This window comes from Cariama cristata, unplaced genomic scaffold (genome assembly GCF_000690535.1).
Source record: "Cariama cristata isolate BGI_N322 unplaced genomic scaffold, ASM69053v1 scaffold32908, whole genome shotgun sequence".
Classification (NCBI taxonomy): Eukaryota; Metazoa; Chordata; class Aves; order Cariamiformes; family Cariamidae; genus Cariama; species Cariama cristata.
The window spans coordinates 998-19653 of NW_009631176.1; the positions used below are offsets into that span (position 1 = coordinate 998).

General features: G+C 35.6%; 1 protein-coding gene across 1 annotated transcript; it reads left to right on the top strand.

Annotated features, from left to right (window-relative positions):
• The first annotated feature begins 2025 nt into the window (after positions 1 to 2025).
• On the top strand, positions 2026 to 17538 carry ZNF507 (zinc finger protein 507). Its single transcript, XM_009705860.1, has 5 exons — positions 2026 to 4152; positions 5315 to 5420; positions 10563 to 10677; positions 16904 to 17038; positions 17175 to 17538. The coding sequence occupies exons 1-5, from the start codon at positions 2026 to 2028 to the stop codon at positions 17536 to 17538; spliced, it is 2847 nt and encodes a 948-aa protein (XP_009704162.1).
• Positions 17539 to 18656: the final 1118 nt, after the last annotated feature.

The following is an 18656-nucleotide window of genomic DNA, read 5'->3' on the forward strand; positions in this document are numbered from 1 at the left end:
ACCTTAAACTTCTTTTAAGTTAATATATAATTGGAAATACTACATGAAAGGGGTATAATTTTTCCTAGCCACATAGACAAGAGCTAGACATTCAATATACTGTGCCAAACATATACTAGAAATAGAAGCAGAAAATGCACATTGAGACATCTGCTGTTTTATATTTTAAAAGTTAAATGCTTGGATATTTCAGTTTAACAGTAACTCTGTGGATATATACATTGATCCCTGTTAATAAGATGATACTGAACTTGAATTAAATAAGCAGGCTATTTGGTATGCTCTTACGTAAAATAATCTTTTTTGTTTTAAGTATATTTATTTTTTAATCTCTGTCTCCTACAATTGATCTGCTATTGCAGTGCAGTATTGATCATTTTTAATCTGCTTACATAGATGCAGCTAAAGGCATAAGGCCTTAAGTAGCTTAGTTTTCTAGTTATCATGGATCCAACTGCCCTATGGATTTATTTATATTTTATTAATTTTTCATTTTTAATATACATTTTAGCCATTACCAAGTAAATAATCTTCAAACTAACACTGAAAAATAACAACATTGAAGAGAGTAGTGTTGTCTTTCCTATTGACTCAGAACTAACAAATATTGCTGCATTTTCAACTTGAAATATTTTACATGAGCATATGAGGTGCCAATGATACTGACATTGCTTATATTGATAGTTCTGATGGCAACCTGAATTGTAAGTTGAATGGCAAATAAAGGTAACTTGAGTGGTTCTGCCCAGAATTTTTGTGTAGTGGGAAGGGGGCACCACAGAACCCACTCTCATATATCTACTCATTATATTGCTGTATACTAAATCCATAAGTAGAGAAGACTGGATTTCATGGGTCTTTAGGACCAGTTCTGGAAGTTCTGGTTTGGCCTGTGTATCTTTCTTGAAGAAAAAAAAAATCCACATGAAAGAACTTGAGATACATTTTCAAGGATATTTTCAAAGAAATATCTAGCATCTCTTTATGTTTTACATTTTCTATACAGTGTATAAAAATACATTATGTGTATAAAATATATGTGTGTCTATATAGTGGAACTTGGAATAGGTTATTTTTAGACATTTTTTCAGAAGTAAATTTCACTGTAAGACTTTTTGTCCGACTCCTCCACCCCTCGCCCCACGGCTTTGCCCACATCACAAAGTATGTTTTCCTGTAAATTTATACATATTGGCTTCTATTTTAACCTCCAACAGTACCACGTTATTGCCTGTGGATTATGGTTAGATATGTTTAAAGGAAATGTAAATGGAAATAGTTATTGCCTTTAGCCTTCCCTCAAAAGAGAAAAAAATTACTCTTTATAACTTTAGTACCAATTGATTTTCCTGACAATTAAGGAATTGTAGAAAAAGCAACAATTAGTAGCTTTTCTGAAAATAACATTTATAATAAGTATGATTTGATATTGAATGGTCTTTAATATACTCATACGGAAATGACTAATGCAAATAAATACCAGAATTACTTTCTTTTCCTGACATTTCAAGGAAAAAAATTGCTTATTTTTGTAAATTACATTGTTGCAAATTGTCATTTGCTTTAGGATACATTAGTATATCGGAGTAAGTATGTTAGGAATACATTTTAGTTTCATATCATGGCTTTTAAACATAAATATGCCAGTTACTATTGATTGGTATACTTAAGTGTCTAGCATTCAAATATGTAGTCCTTGTAAAGAAAAAGACAATAGCTGTAACAATGCTGATCAGCCTATACTTGAAAAGTATTTATCTTGCCCTTGTACAACTTGGAGGCAGGCTGTTATAGGCTCTCTTGGAATTATTCTGTCCAGCTGTACTGAATAGCATCTATTCAATCCACTCAATGTACTTAAAATCTTTCGCTATTTATATAGCTATTCTGAAAGTTTTTATTAAGTTAGTGGCTTTAGGCTTCCATATTTATTAGAGGGAGAAATCTAAATAGCACTGGGTTGTATTTTTATTATTGTGCATGTATAAATTTTAATTTTTTATAAACCCCTTTCTCCTAGATATTATGGAAGAAGGAAGCAGTGTTGCAGTATTGATGCCAAATATTGGGGAACAGGAAGCTGTGCTGATTTCTGAAACAGTCATTGGTCCAACACTGCAGAACAGTGAAGATCAGAGAAAATGTAAAACTGATCCATTAATCCATGTTATCCAGAAACTAAGCAAAATAGTTGAAAGTGAGAAGTCACAAAGATGCCTTTTGATAGGGAAAAAACGTCCCCATCCTAATGCTTCTGCACAGTCCTTTGATGGAGACGATCTTTGTGAAATCCCAGCTAAAGCAATTGAGCTATCTGTTATTGCTACTGAAAAGACTGAAGAGTTACAAGCAGATTATTTTGTGACTGATTGTCTTCCACAAAGCAAAAAAAAGGTTATGTGCTACCAATGTAGTCTATGTAAGTTTCTATCACCGTCTCTCTTAACACTACAAGAACACATAAAACAACATGGGCAGAAAAACGAAGTGATATTAATGTGCTCAGAATGTCATTTTGCTTCCAAAAGCCAAGAAGAACTTGAATCCCACTTCCAAAATTACCATGAGAATGATGGTAAAAATAGCATCCACACAAAAGTGCAGCAATGTGTAAATGTCGCAAGTTCATTTTTGCCAGGGCCAGTGGAAGGAAGTGTCAAATCAGGGACTCATCAGACAGGAAATCTGGAATGTAAAGATACAACTCAGTCTACTCCTATGCCTGAAATGGGTAGGAGAAAATGGTATACTTACGAGCAGTATGGCATGTACCGGTGTTTAATTTGTCGGTACACCTGTGGTCAGCAAAGAATGTTGAAAACACATGCTTGGAAACATGCAGGTGAGGTTGATTGCTCCTATCCTATCTTTGAGGAAGAAAATGAAACTACTAATTTGTCAGAGATGGTTGTAACTCACACAGCTCATAGCGTGGATACAGTTGTTCTTTCTTTGGAAAACAATGAACTTGATATCCATAGTGAACCTTCTCTTCAACTTCAGATTTGCAATTCTGAGCAACTATCATGTAAATCGCCAGTAGGAACAAATGTAAAAAAGGAAGAGATGTTAAATCAGTCTGTAGTGCATTCTCCTACTTCAGAGGTTTTAGAGGAGACTGTATCAGATACAGAACAGGATAATATGATAACTGATAGCCTACTTTCATCAGCACAGAAAATCATCAATTGTAGTCCAAATAAAAAGGGTCACGTTAATGTAATAGTAGAGCGTTTGCCAGGTGCTGAAGAAAGTGTCTTACAAAAGCCTTTCTTGATGAACACTGACATTGAAACAGAAAAAAAATTAATCTCGGAGGAGTCCCATGTTACCTGTGAAGAACCTGATGAAGTTTATCGTTCAGATGAAATTCAAGAAGTAATAATAGGATGGAATAATACCGAGAAGAAAGATAATGAATTAAGTTCTAATAAAAACATAACAACTGATGAAAATGTGCCTCCTGCACGAAGAAGGACAAATTCAGAGTCTTTACGACTACACTCATTAGCTGCAGAAGCTCTTGTTACGATGCCTATCAGAGCTGCAGAATTAACAAGGTCTAGCCTCAGGACTCTGACTGGAGAAGATGCCGTGGATGCAGGTACAGGACAGGGAGAAGCTGATGGTCCATGTATGGCTCATTCTGAAGTGATATCCTCACTTAAGAATCCTTCAGAGGAGTTTAGTGGCTTAAACCAAAGTGAATGTGCAATAGTTGAGATACAGAAAGGCAGGCCAGAGTTATCAGAAGCACCAATTAAAATGGGCATCAGTATGTCACTGCTTACTGTCATTGAAAAACTGAAGGAGAGGACAGATCAGAATGCTTCTGATGATGACATTTTGAAAGAATTACAAGACAACGCACAATGCCAAAATGCAAATGATGCAAATATTCCTGGAAGTAACCTAGTGGAATACATACCTAATGTAGATCGACCCTACCGCTGTCGCCTCTGCCATTATAGCAGTGGTAATAAGGGCTACATAAAACAACACTTGAGAGTCCATCGTCAGAGGCAGCCGTACCAGTGTCCTATCTGTGAACACATAGCTGACAATAGTAAGGATTTAGAGAGCCACATGATCAACCACTGCAAAACAAGAATGTATCAGTGCAAGCAATGTGAAGAATCCTTTCATTATAAGGTAAAATTCTTTTCTGTGCCTGTCTATAATAGCTAAATAACTTATTTTACTACTTTTTTAGTGACTGATGATCCCCCTTTCTAACTTAATTCAGTCTGACATCCTGGCTTATTGTCATTACAATTGGGGACTATTGCCGACAGCACTTTCCGAACATACCATTCAGCTGTAATTACATGCTTTACCCACTGAAATAAACTTCCTTCCTCAGCTAAGTTATTTTCACATAAGTTATTTTCCTGAGAATCATCTTACGGACGTATGAATATCATGTTGTTTTTCTGCCCACATGTAGCAACTACAGGAAGAAACGGAAACATCAGAGAACTTAATAGTTGAAACTTTAAAAGAATGCTCAAACATATCCACTAGTTGTGAGTGTGTGCAAAAGTAATCATGGCATTTGAGGGTAACATGAGACACTTTGAATCAGAAATTGATTTCTGGTTTTCCTCTGTTGTTGTGTTGGTCTGGATGTTCTGTAGAACATAGATCTGAAAGATCACACACCAGAGCAGAATAATGTACCTCTGCCATTTTTATAATTGCTATTTTAAGCATTAGTGCTGGTGAGTGTGTTGCTGTGTACTCAGTTCAGTACTCGGGAGTATAGAATAGATAGCATCAGTCTCTAGCGGTACAACTGAAACTCTTGCAGGTTTCCCATATTGTTTAGTCCTAGTTTGAAAAAATGTACAGGTAGGGTAGCAAAAGGCTTTCTCTCCCCTCTCCCCAAGCGAGGAGAAGCAGGAATAACGTAGTCTTCAGTCACTAAGCAATACAAAAATTGAGTCAATTTTCACACAAGCCATCCTCTAACCTCTAATCTAATACTACTTTTGGAGTATAATAGTTTTGGAGGAAGAATTGTTTGCCATTTGTCTATGGGAATGGGGGAAGAAGGAAATTTATTTTCTAAATAAACACCAATCATGTAATCCTCTCAGTCACTCTCATCAATCCTTTATGTTATTAATTAATGTTACTTACTTTGCTTTGTTTCTAGTAAAATTACCTGAGGGGTAATCTGTGTACATATTAACATACATTTTATAACAGTTATCATTAAAACTTGATTAACAATGTCACAAATTATTGCAATATTTGCGTGACCAGTATATGTTTGTAGTGTATATTTAAACGTGGGAGATTGTCTTTTCAGAGCCAACTGCGAAATCATGAAAGAGAACAACACAGTCTTCCAGATATCCTTTCAACAGCTACATCTAACAAACTAATAGTTTCCAACGAAGTAGATGAAAGAGAAGGTACTGTTTATATTTACACTTGAAATTACAAAAAGTCACTCATAACATTACTTCTGTTTGCTATATTTGTATAAAACTGGTTTTAAGATCTCATTCATGCTGAAATGTTTTCATGCCTGTTCATAACCTTAAATGTACATTCTTTTCAGTGTGCAAAACTTACCATAGTCTGTTTTGAGATATATTACTGACATTTATTGGTAGGTAAGACATTTTTAGCCCCTGTAATTGGACCTTGTATTTCTTCTTATGAAAAACAACTGGTATGGAGTATTACTCTGAATTTTTAAGAAAAAAAATCTTTTTTTTTCTTCCTTCAGCAGCTACAGTATTTTCCAAATCACCTACAGTAAACAAAAGAAAACCTTTTTTTTAAACTCACTGTGGTAATGTAGTTTGCTACATTACAGTCAGCATATACATACAATAATATCCATTCAGTGTTTAGAAATTTCTGTTTAATTATGGCAATGTCCAAAATTAGTCATTTGTTTTAGCCCTAGAGAGACAAACGTAAGGCATTCTAAAAATGCAACCTGTATCTGTAATAGTTGCCAGGATAACAGTAGGTATGCATTTTCTAAATGTTTAACTGTGTATCTGTATATAATTTAATAGTGTTTGTTTTAAAAACAAGAACAAAACCCAAACTCTTGATGTGTTAAAGTAGTGAATAAGGGAAAAATAGCCAAAATTTGAAGTTTAGGAGAAAATGTGGACTTAAAATCCTTTGAGTATCCTGGAGGCCCAATATTTATTATTGCAACTTGAATGCATCCTCTTCTCTGGTGAGTTAAAGTTACTGAAAATATTTACAGCATTTTTATTCTGAAGGCAACACTGTAATTATTAGTATTTTGCAATTTTAGAGCACTGTGGAAAAATACTAGTAATTCTATCACCTCTGAACAACTGTGGGCTGAAGTATTTCCATTTTGTGCACATAGCTCTTTTCTGTCCTAGCTGTGGTCTTGTTTGTTTAGATAGCAAAATGTGCACTATAATAGTACTTAGATTGCAGTTGTTTCTGGGTTCTGCTCTGACCTGTACAGCTGATGAGTGAATGCGAAAGCAAAAATTGATGCAACCAGCATGAGCCAGGGTGGCCGGCTTGAACTATTAATGATTTGTCCAAAAGAATAGAATGAGATCCTTAACTCTTGGCTTCTGTTCTCTTAGCTCACGCTACCTCTTTTTCTGGCTTTCAATATACAAGTTAGAAATTTAAAAGTTAATTACCTTATCAGCCTCAGGTAAAATGACCCTTCTCAACTCCTTTTTGCTCATCAATGCAGAAGGCATTTAAATTCAGGAAATCGATCTGTAATGCTTATTACATCCCTAAGACCAAAGCCTGAGAGAGCCATCTGAAGTCTGGAGGAGACAGGAAAAAGGCTAGGGAGGGTCTGCTGGTAGTGGGAACGTTCCCCATTAAATAGTGGGTGGGTTTTTTTCAGAAGAAATAGCATAAATGTTTTAATGGAAGCCACAGCAAATAAAACATTGTTAGTTTAGCTAGTTACAAATATTTACGAGCACAGCTTGGACTATTTCTTCTGACAATGTTTTGTTTGTTTTAAACCAATATTTTTAAAGATGTCATGATACAGGAATAACCACCTTGCAATGCCTGAAACATGTCAGATTTTGGGGGAATACTGTTCCTTTTGAGCTGAAGTCCTGTAAAGGTAACTGAAAATCAAGATACCTGTCTGGTTTTGAAAATACTATGTTTTAATAAGGTGGTTTTAGAGTTTATATCCTGATCTTGTAACTTAACTTCCATGAAAGAGAAGCCCCTGTTCAAGAAAACTGCCTGCTTTCGATTTAATTACTTTAGATTTTTTTTTAATATTTTTTGCTCATTATTATCTTATAAAAGTGTTACAGCCATGCACTTAAATTGATTGTTTACCCCACGTGAAATTTAGTAATGTGGCTTGAATGAAAACAGTTCTCCTTTTAAACTTTTATTAACTCATACCGTGGAATGCTTAAATTATTTCAGAACCAATTTATAATCAAATTGCAACACCACTGCAGTACAGCAATCTCTTGTCAAACAGATGTCATCCCTATAAAGCGAGACAAAACAAAGAAGTTTATGGCATAGCATCTGTTTATGTGAAAGATGCCTGAGCTGGAATAGTTTCATTTCTTGTTTATGAAATAGTTAGTCCTAAAAGTCTCTTTATTCATCATGGTAGTACAATAAATTAAAAGGGAGCATTATGACACTGGATATGATCAGATTGTAAATGTCTAATAATGAAGGAATAGGGTGATAAGCAGCATTACAGGAGCACCTGTTACTGCTGCTAGAACAAAGATCTGTCATTTCCATGTTCACTTTTAAAAGACCTCATATCCTCCATCCAGAAAGCAAAAAAGGCCCCAAAGTCACAAGAAATAAGCCAGTGGAGGGGGTGGGGGACACGACTGCTATTTTGCAACAACAAGAGATTATATGATGTATTATAATTTATGTGCATTTTGTTGAAGGAATAAATATAAAGTAGTGATTGGTATAAATAATTGCTCCTAAGTGTGTGCTACTGGGTGGTTAGCCACTTATAACTATGCAATAGATAATATGTTTGCATAATGCTTTAAAAATCTCATTAGATACTGCTTGTTTTAAGCTGCCTGCCTAATAAAATACCAAATTCGTAATAGAAAATACATTTGGAAGCAGTTTATTCTAAAGCTGCAGAATTTAAGATGGAAAACCCATTCAAGTAGAGCACGCAATAGCTTAACCTTCACACAACCCCTGCTCTCCCATAGATCTGCAGCCCACTAAGTGTCTTTGTATTCATTTGAGGTATTCTGAATAAATGTGCATTCATAAAACAATAATTTTAGAAATATAAATTCCAAAGTGTCCAAGCATATAATTAAGATTGTTTTGATAATTTACATTAAAGAAAAAAAACTCTAATAAATTTTACTTTATGAGCATATTGTAGAAAAAATTCTGATATATTTTGCTTTAAGGTTGACTTGCAAAGAGTACAAGTTATATATTACTTCCATATTTTTTATAAGAATGTTAAAAGAGTCAGCACTGTGTCATGTTTTAAACTAAAATATAAAATATTTTTTCTGTTATCTTGGTACACATAGAATTATTCAAATTTTATTTCAGACTGACTTTGTATTCAGATTGCTATTTTATTTTGTATGACATACTATATATGCTTCAGAATAACCCTCTGGGATTATCAGCCCTACCTAATTACTTTGCATCTTGAACCAGAAGTGCTGAATTTTCGAGTGAAAGTTTAATTAATGGTAACTTTTCCTTACTGTTTAAGTTATCTGTGTGACTGTATCCCTCAGAATAATGTATCTAAAACTTTTTTTGACATAATTCAGTGCCCACCTGTGGATAAAAAACATCAAAGTGAAAAGTTCAGCTTCGTTTTGAATGACTTATTCTACTGCTTTATTCTGCAATATCTACTTAAAAGTGTTTTACCATAAAGATTCTTAATTGTTGCCTTGATAATGAGAAGATTCAGTCTCGGTTATTGGAGTCCAGCATCATCAAGAGGAAACTCCAGAACAAAATTATCTTTTCAAAATCTGTTCAGTATTTTAGACTCAGGAGACGGAAGTTCTGTTTTCAAGATAAACTCTACAGTTCCTCCTGAGTTCAATCTGCTCACCTCATTCCTCTCTTCATAGCTAAAAAGAATTGGAATTCAGGAGATGATAAAGCAGGGGGGTTCAGTCAGTTTTTCTTACTCTGAACTGGAAAGAAGTTCACGGTATTTGGACCTAAGCAGAGATATGTCTAAAAAGTCCACTTTCCATCCTTTCAGACAGTCACTTATTTCAAGAAGAGTTCTGAAGTCTGTTCTTGCAAGATTTGCTTTACTCCCAAACATTATTTTTTGAATTGTATATTTATTTTGGTTTGGAGGTGTACTTTAGTAATGATCTTTACTCACCAGAGAAATTAGAAATGCTCTAAAGATCTCTGTCAGAGTTACTTCAAAGCCCATGTATGTAACTGAGAGTAATGGCTTGAATGTTCAGCCAGCTAAGAAGAATGTGGTGTAAAGATAAAATGAACCTGAGCACCTTACTTGCACTTGGGGGCGGGGGGGAAAGGTAGAATTACTTAGGCTACTGAAGAAGTTAGATGCAGAAAGAATACCCTTTGATTTTAGTTTGATGTTTCTTTTGGCAGTAGTGCTGATTTAAACAGTTCCAGCCTTGGTGTTCCTTCATGTTTTTGCTGTTCCCTCACTTGGGGAGTGCATGAAGGCTGCATGATAGGCTGGAATGGGAAAATGACCTCCATAAAAAATACCATCCCTCTTCTCAGATGTTAATATTTTAACCCAAATCAGTTCCATTATTCAGTAAGGGAACAGGAATAGGGCTGTTTAAGTCTGCACACTTACATCTCAAAAATATTCCAGCTGGGCACTTGAGGGTAAGCATTTTCCTGTGTTAAATTAGTCATTAGCCTTTGTCTCTGCAACCATTACTTTTTCAAGAGTCTCTTTCATTCTGGAAAGAAAAAATTATTTTTGTTACAATTGCTTTTTAGTAATTTGGAGAAGTTCCAAATTATTTCTAACACATCTGGTCAGTATTATTTTTTTATCATCTCAGATCCATCTGAAAGTGTGAGTGTATGTGGATGATAAAGAGGATTTAGATGTTTCGGGAGGCCTTTCGCTTTTGTTTTCTATGTTTGCCAGTTTGAAATTTGTCCTTTCTCAACGCCCATCTTTTCCTTTGATTTGATCCATTCTGCAAAGCAGTGAAACTGCTGGAAAAACCACATCTTATCACCTTTTGCTGTAACACAGGATTTTAACCCAGCTGCAGGAAGAAGGGAAGTGTCCGCATAGAGAGAAAGAATGTGTTTTCCTAAAATTTTAGTAATTCCAGTAAATGGTAAGGTGAATGCAGAACACCATGGTAAATAAACTATACCTTTACTATCTCTATGTCCATTGCCGGTTGGCTCCAGATACTTTAAAAGTATTAAATATTTATACATATTTAAAAGTATTACTTTAAAATGTTAATTTATAATTCAATTGTGCTGAAATTATCATCTGAGAACTCCTTAGAATGCTGAATGCAGCTCTCTAAAATAATGGATTTTGTTTCATATAGGAAATAAGTCTTCAGTTCAGAAACTGTATAGATGTGATGTATGTGACTACACAAGCACAACTTACGTTGGTGTACGAAATCACAGACGAATTCATAACTCTGATAAGCCATATAGGTAAGTATCTTAATTATTGCTGGCTAATGCCATGTGCCTGGTTTACTTGTTTTAACTGAAAAGGTTACTTAATTGCTTATGCAATTTTGAAGATATTGTTAAGGAATTTCAATTACATAATCTTACTACAAATTTGAAGGAGCCACACTTGCTGATTGTCTCAAACTTTGTAATTAAGATTTGCTAACTTTTCTAGGATGCATCTTTTGCTATAGCAGTCTACTGCTTGGTTTCAGTTTGAAGCATTCACATGTGGAAAGGGAAATAGTAAATTTTAATATTGACCTTTGGCCAATAGTAATAATATATTTCTTGAACTCCTTGCACAATTAAGTTCATTGAAATTTGGTTTATTGCAAAGTGTTCTCCATTGTCACATTGCTACTTTGCACACCGGCTACTACAGACTGTGGCAAAATTCTGCCCTTTGCCTTGTTGCCAGTTCCCTCATCTTTCTCACAAGTTTCAAACAATATTATCACACTCACTTAGGATCAGGTTTTATAACTTTTCTACAAGGGTGTTATATGGATTTATATAGAAACTTTGATGTCTAAAATCACATGTAATACTATAGCTCAAGTCCCCAGCAGGAAAATAAATCATACATTTTTCTATTGGTTGCTGCATAAATTCCTGCAAATTCAATCTATGCTTATTCAGTGTGGATCTCTGTCCCTCTCTAGTGGCTAGAAAATAGATCTGAGTTAATAGAATTTTTGAGCTAATATACTTCTATCTTTTTAATACAAATTCTGGAAACTCAACACCTTGAAATGCTGAGCTCAACCAGGGACTTTCTCTTTTGGATAAACAAACCCAGAAGACGTGTTGTATTTTGATTTGTGCTTTATAATGATATCCCATAACACTAGCAAAAATTTGCAAGATGTTTGCTCAGAGAGCCAATGTGATACAGATAGATTTATTTTTTTTTTTCTCCTCAGAACCTTCCCTGTTGCCGTTATGTGTTACTTAGCGGGGCTGGAACAGCAGATACTGTAGAGTGTCTTGTATATGGTAGTTTTCTGAATTGGTGTTAGCTAGCCTGTTTGATTTAGGAACCCTTGAAAATTTTCCATTGGTGATCTAGAGTGCTGCATACTAAGTTTAAGCCTACTGATCTGGCTTGCTTTTCTTATTATTTTTTCATAAACCCCTTAGGCAGATCTTCAGACCTGATAGGATACTTAAGCCACAGCCTAAAAACCATAAAGATCCCATATTTATGGTGTTTCTCCTTCTGAAACATGTATTACTCAAGCCTTTCATAGTATCAGATAGCAACCTACTATATTGCTGCCATTTTTATAGCTGTAAACATATTTTATTATTTGTTTGACAAAAATTGCTGGAAATTAAACTATATAGCTTCCAATGATGCATTTTTGTAGATTTGATACCTTCTGGATTTTAATACTGCACAATTAAGTCCTTTCAAAAATAAAGTGAGTAATCTCAAGTTAAGTATCCTGCAGTCTCAAACTGTTTCATGCTATAAACCAGACTTACTAAATATTGGACATTTTACCATTTCAAAAAAAGAAGCAGAGATTTAGCTGAGCTTGATAGCTCTGTTCAATATGTTACATACAGGAAGCTTGTGGTAGTATATTGATATTTATGAATAGCATAGTATTTTGCGTAATAATTTGGGATCTAAATTCTTGGATATAAGTCTAGATCCAGCTATTTTATGTATTGTTTTTATACGAAAATATTGTGACAGAAGTAAAAAAATAAAAATTTAGACAGCGTCATGTGACACACTTGTCTCAGGGCACTTGAATCTAAATGTGTTGATCTTGTCCCTGACTTCTATTTCAGATATAATGCTCTGAAATGTAGACATTTTATTACTAAATAGATAGTTTGGCTTTTAAAATGTCACGAGAAACATGGCTGTTGCATTAAGTAGAACACGTATTCTTGAGGAACAAGACTCCCTTCTAAATATACTATGTTCCCTGTAGCTCTTAGGGCCACATTCTGCCTTTACATAACATAGCTAAGCAGGTTGCATCAGGGCTGCGTCCATTCAAGTGCATCCACACCTTCCTTATACTTCTGTGCTTACCAACTTCAGTAGAGGTGCACAAGACAGATGTCAGGAAGGAACATAGTCCATATGCCTAGTGATTCTTGCTCAAAGGTGGAGGCTTTTTTGGGCTGCAAAAGATTCTCACAGTCCAAACATTGAAAGTTAATGTAATCACTTGGACTTCTGTAAATATTGTTAGTCCTTAACTGTAGTCTTTCCAGACACCTTTGCTTTCTTATAGATTTTTATTTCTGGAATAGTGTTAGCAGTTAATTGTCAGATTAGTTTACTTGTTGTTGTCTCTTCAGATGTCGAGTATGTGACTTCGCCACTACAAATATGAATAGCTTGAAATGCCATATGAGGCGTCACCCCCAGGAGCATCAGGCAGTACAGCTAATGGAACGGTACAAGTATGTAACAGTTCTAATTTGGCAAAAAGCTGTGATAGTAGTGATTTTGTTATGTTAGGATACAAAGTAGAGTTCAGATTCTATTCTTCTCCCTCCTAGGTTCATTCTTTGTTCCAGTGACTTTTTTTTTGAGAGAGAGAGAGTGAGAGATTTGATGTGGCGTTCCCAGGTGATGTTTATGCTAGCTAATTGAACATATCCATGACCTCCCTCTGGTACGGTATTCAGCTTTTTCTTTCCAGAATTGGGTGGTTGCATATAAACTGCCTATTGCAAGTAGTTTCTGGACTGTGTTAATTACCAAAGCGTGCCTGGAATTGTTTGGGAGAATGCATGTGCCAAAACCATGCCAGGAGCACTTCTAACATTTAATGTTATAGATTGTTAAATTCCAGTACCCAGGAATGTTCTCTAGGCACAGCCTTTGCATATACATGTTAGTTAGAATCCAGATTGGCATCACACTGCCCTAGTTAAGAATTTGTATGAATAGTCATTATGTTTAAGTGGTGACTGTCCTTTATAGTCTGTCCATGTCCATAGATATGTGTGGTTTTATATATATGTATCTATGTGAGAAAGTTGGTACAAATATGTGCAATTGTTTACTACTAATTTGCAACAAAAAATAAAAGCTGGGAAAGGAAAGAAAATCAAGAATATTCCAAACATTTCTTAGTGGAAGATTTTAAAGGCAATAGGAAGAGTGCAAATAACACATATTCACATAAGGGTTTCTTCTCAAGAAAATCTGCTTCTGCAACTGCAAAATCCTTCTACGGCATTTTTCCCCAAAAATGTTCCTAGTAGCATTAAGTTCTATTTGCTCTGCTGTCATACTTCATACAGTATTGCTGAGTGCTCTTAGTATTACCGAAGATCACTGAAAACCTCCACACTTCATCCCCAAGGAAATAGTCTATCAAAAGCTGCAAGATAATTGTTTCCTCAGTAGATCAATTTAGGGTACACTTGAACAGTAAAGTTTAATAATTCAACATAGGTCAACCAGCAGGGCAAATCATGCTATAGAATTGAAAGGGTTTTACTCCCAAACTCAATGGTAAATAATTTTGTTTCTCTGGGAATGTTTTGCATATGCTGTAACTATACAGTAAGTATATGATCATAAAGTGTAGTGCATTGTGCTAAAAGCTGTTCAGTTTGTGTGTCTTAGATTTGAACTGTATGCTAAAGCAGTCAACAGCATTTGGCTCATGATACTGTTCTCAGCAAAGTAAATCTGATTAGTAAATCACCTCAGTAAATTAATGTACTTTAAAAAAATGAGACTGTAATTAAAAGGGGATAAAAACAAATACTGAACTGTTGCTTCATTCACTGTGTTACCAGCCCACTGACCAAGCTGTGCTAGTGGTGCAGAAAAATCATAGATATAGTAAAACTACTGGAATACATGTGCATATAGAATGGAATTAAGATTATTTGTTGATCTTTGTGTTTTGCAAAAAAAAATATTTTGGCCTAATTTTATCTATAAATTAACTATCAGGCCTGCCTTTTATCTTATTTTGAATGATGCCATTATTTTGTAACAGCCTTATTAATATTCTCAACCTGAGAGTGAACTTGCCTATATTTGAAAGCATCCATTTTCTTTATAAGGCTTCAAATTAGAAGGAAAAAAGAAAAATAGGATAGTACATTCTAAATCAAGTAATAGAGAAAGGTGAGCTAGAAGCACATGGCTGTTGTTCCCCAGCAGGACAGAATTATCTCGCTACATAAGCAAGGTAATGTACCATGCCTTCACCTAACTTGTGAGATTTTTGCTTTTCTCCACAATCTTCTGCTGAGCAGAAATAGTTTCTTGTATATGATTATTTGCAAGGCATTTAAGAACTATATTCTACTGTCATTAAGAGAAGTCATAAAAACTTACTGAATTATAGCGTATAACACAGTTTTACGTAGGCCTTCTCGTGTTTCCAGGTTATATTTCTGAAAAGGTCTTAAAAATTTACAAAAACTTAGTAGTATAGGAGTCATTTTAACAGACTTCTCATAGTGTAACATAATGGAATCACATCACATTGCTTGAGGAGAAAACATCTTATTTTCACTGAGGAATGAGATAGACTTGAGATGCATTCCTAGCTATAATTCATTAGAACAAGGTCACCTTTGATCCTGGTCTTTTCCTTGTGATTTGAGAAACTGAAGACTTTCGAAGTAGCAGGTAGCTAAGCGAAGTAGCTTCTTCGTCCAAAAGACAAGGAGTTATGTCGTCTTTACCATGAGTACTGCTGTGCTCTGGAGTGATGTCATGCAGTCATGCCGAGATGACTATTTATCGTCTCAGAACACACTTGTAAAAAACTCCTCTGTTGTACATTGATGTGTCATGGTTTACCCCAGCCAGCAACTAAGCCCCACACAGCCGCTTGCTCACTCCCCCCGCATTGGGATGGGGGAGAGAATCAGAAAGGTAAAAGTGAGAAAACACATGGGTTGAGATAAAGACAGTTTAATAAGTAAAGCAATAGCCGTGCCCAGAAGCAAAGCAAAGCAAGGAATTCATTCACCACTTCCCATCGGCAGGCAAGTGTTCAGCCCTCTCCAGTAAAGCAGGGCACCCTCACGCGTAATGGTTACTTGGGAAGACAAACACCATCACTCTGAATGTTCCCCCCGCCCCTTCCTTCTTCTTCCCCCCACTTTAGATGCTGAGCATGGCATCATATGGTATGGAATATCCTTTTGGTCAGTTGGGGTCAGCTGTCCCAGCTGTGTCCCCTCCCAGCTTCTTGTGCAACCCTAGCCTACTCACTGGTGGGCTGGGGTGAGAGGCAGAAAAGGCCTTGACTCCGTAAGCCCTGCTCAGCAATAACTAAAACACTCCTGTGTTACCAACACTGTTTCCAGAACAAATCCAAAACATAGCCCATACTAGCTACTATGAAGAAAAGTATCCCAGCCAAAACCAGTACATCATGTATGAAAAAGTCGTACGGGATTTGATCAGTCTTGGGTTTTTTTGTGTCTGTAAGTATACACTGCACCTCTATGTAAATAAGATTTATTCTTCAAGGTTTTGTTCTTTACTGTATAAGACAGTGTTTTATAGAGAAATAGAAATTTAGTCTTGTGGTACCCAAGCTGATGAAAAACTCTGTGGACAAAATTTTCACCTGTCTGAACGTTGATCTGTGAATTTATTCAAAATCTGACTGGACACTGGCCTTGGCAACCTGCTGTAGCTGATCCTGCTTGAGCAGGTGGATTGGATTAGGTGATCTCAAGAGGTTCCTTCCAACTTCAACAATTCTGTGATCCTTAAATAAACTAATATGTGCTACACCAGGAAAGACTTTATTAGTTCAATTAAAATTAGCAGTGCTAAGTACACAGCTCCTGCTTGGTTCAGAGCAGTGGCAAAGAGAGCTCACTACCTGCCTGCCAGATACCACACCGATGTACTCCCATGTTTCTGCAGTCATCAGAACTATTGCATTTTTGCAGTATTTGAACAGTTTTAACAGGCCAAACTGTTAAGATTTTGATTCCATTGTTTAAGAAATCAGAAAAAGCAAACTTTAAAATTCTCAGACCCTAAAAATAGTGTTACATTTCAGGATGAACTTTGCAAACTAATGTGACCTAGTTATGAAACTGAAAAGGGAGACCGAGAAGAGGATTGACAAATATCTCTCTGTTTACTCATCCTTTTGGAAGAACTAATCCATTACTAAACTAATAAAATTTAACTTCTAAATGTTTCTCTTTTTCCTTCCCCACTTTTTTCCCCTAGATGTTCTCTCTGTGGATATGTGTGTAGCCATCCTCCTTCCCTGAAGTCCCACATGTGGAAACATGCAAGTGACCAAAATTATAACTATGAACAAGTGAACAAGGCTATTAATGATGCAATTTCGCAAAGCAGCAGGTATGTCTGATGGACTTTCAAGCCCTATCATCTAGAATTGGGTCAAAGGACCCAACTCTGATCCAAAATAAGGTTCCTGTCAAAAAGCAACAACTGTATGTTTTTATATTTGTTTTGGTTTTTATTATTATTTCAGGTTTCAAGGACAGCTTCCTGACAAAACCTTATTAGAAGGCACAGATGAAAGTACAGTACCTACATTAGGAAGTTCAGATAACTTGGTGTCTTTTACAGAGTCTATTAACCAGACTACGAATGAAATTTCAGGTTCTGATGAAAATGAAAAACCTAACTTGATGAATACCTCATGCAGTTTAGAAAAGAACTCCACTCTACCCAATCTTGGCACAGAATACTGTGTTCTTCTCTTCTGCTGCTGTATTTGTGGTTTTGAGTCTACCAACAAAGAAAATCTGCTGGATCATATGAAAGAACATGAGGGTGAAATCATAAACATCATTCTAAATAAGGACCACAGCACAACTCAGAGCACAAACTAGGTGACGCAGTAAGTTAAAGAGAGGGTTTCTTAGAGCGAATATTCTCTTTCTTTGCTAATTTTTGCCTGAGAATCTTGCTAAAGAGAAGAATTGCAAGCAAAACTTCATTTCCCACCCTGAGTCCTTGTTTCAGGAGTACAATATTTTAACCGGGGACCGATGAATCATTTAAGAGAGAAATGTAAGGAGTGGGGAAAAGAACAATCCATTTTAACCTGTTATTTCTCTATATGGTGCCAAGAATGTAGGATTGTTGGGTTTTTTCTCCTTTATTGTCAGGTACTAGTCAGTAATAATGCATTAGTGCAGTATGTTAAAACCGAAAGGTATGAAAGCTTTGTATCAATTGAAAAGCTTTTTCCTTCCTCCTTCTTTGTTGTTTTCCAAGTATTTCAGCAAAGAACTTTTTTACCCTCTTTTTTGAAACTGGCAAGAGACCAGATAAAAATTTTACAATATGATCTCATACACTCCGCTGCCTGGATTGTGGAAGATAGGGAGAGGGGAGGTGGGTGAGGGCATGCGTGTGCTTGCACTCACACATAGGCGTTTCATTTTTCCCAATCTATTTTTAAGGCCTTACAAACTTCAACTCGGCCTTCAACAAAGACTGCTATCCTTTCTATCAATTTAGAGCAGCAGGAGCTGAGGAGCCTAGAAGCATTTTGCTAATAACTATTTGTCTGATTGGATCCTAACTAAAAAACTGCTATCTTTTGAATTGATAGTGTGTAAAAGATCCTTTGTAGTAATGACTTGCTGTTTCTTCGTGGTTTTCTTGATATGTTCAGCAGAACTATTTAAAAGAAAAAAGCTTATGTCACTTTTAATTTGTGGTGATTACTTTGCAGTATGTATGACCTATGTTTTTTAATGAGAACAAGATATTAATAATAATTGCCAGAAAGAGATGTAGATTAAACCTATGTAGATTCCTAAAGATGTAGGTGAGCACAAAGTGGGATTTTGAGAAATGCCTACATGCTTTGGAGTTCTTCAAAATCCCACTGGCTGTCTAAATTTCCCATTTGTCTGGCAGAGCTCTAACTGTAGAAGTAATTCACTGAAAGATGGAGTAATCTTCCCATAGAAAATCATATTTAAAAAAAAAAAACAAC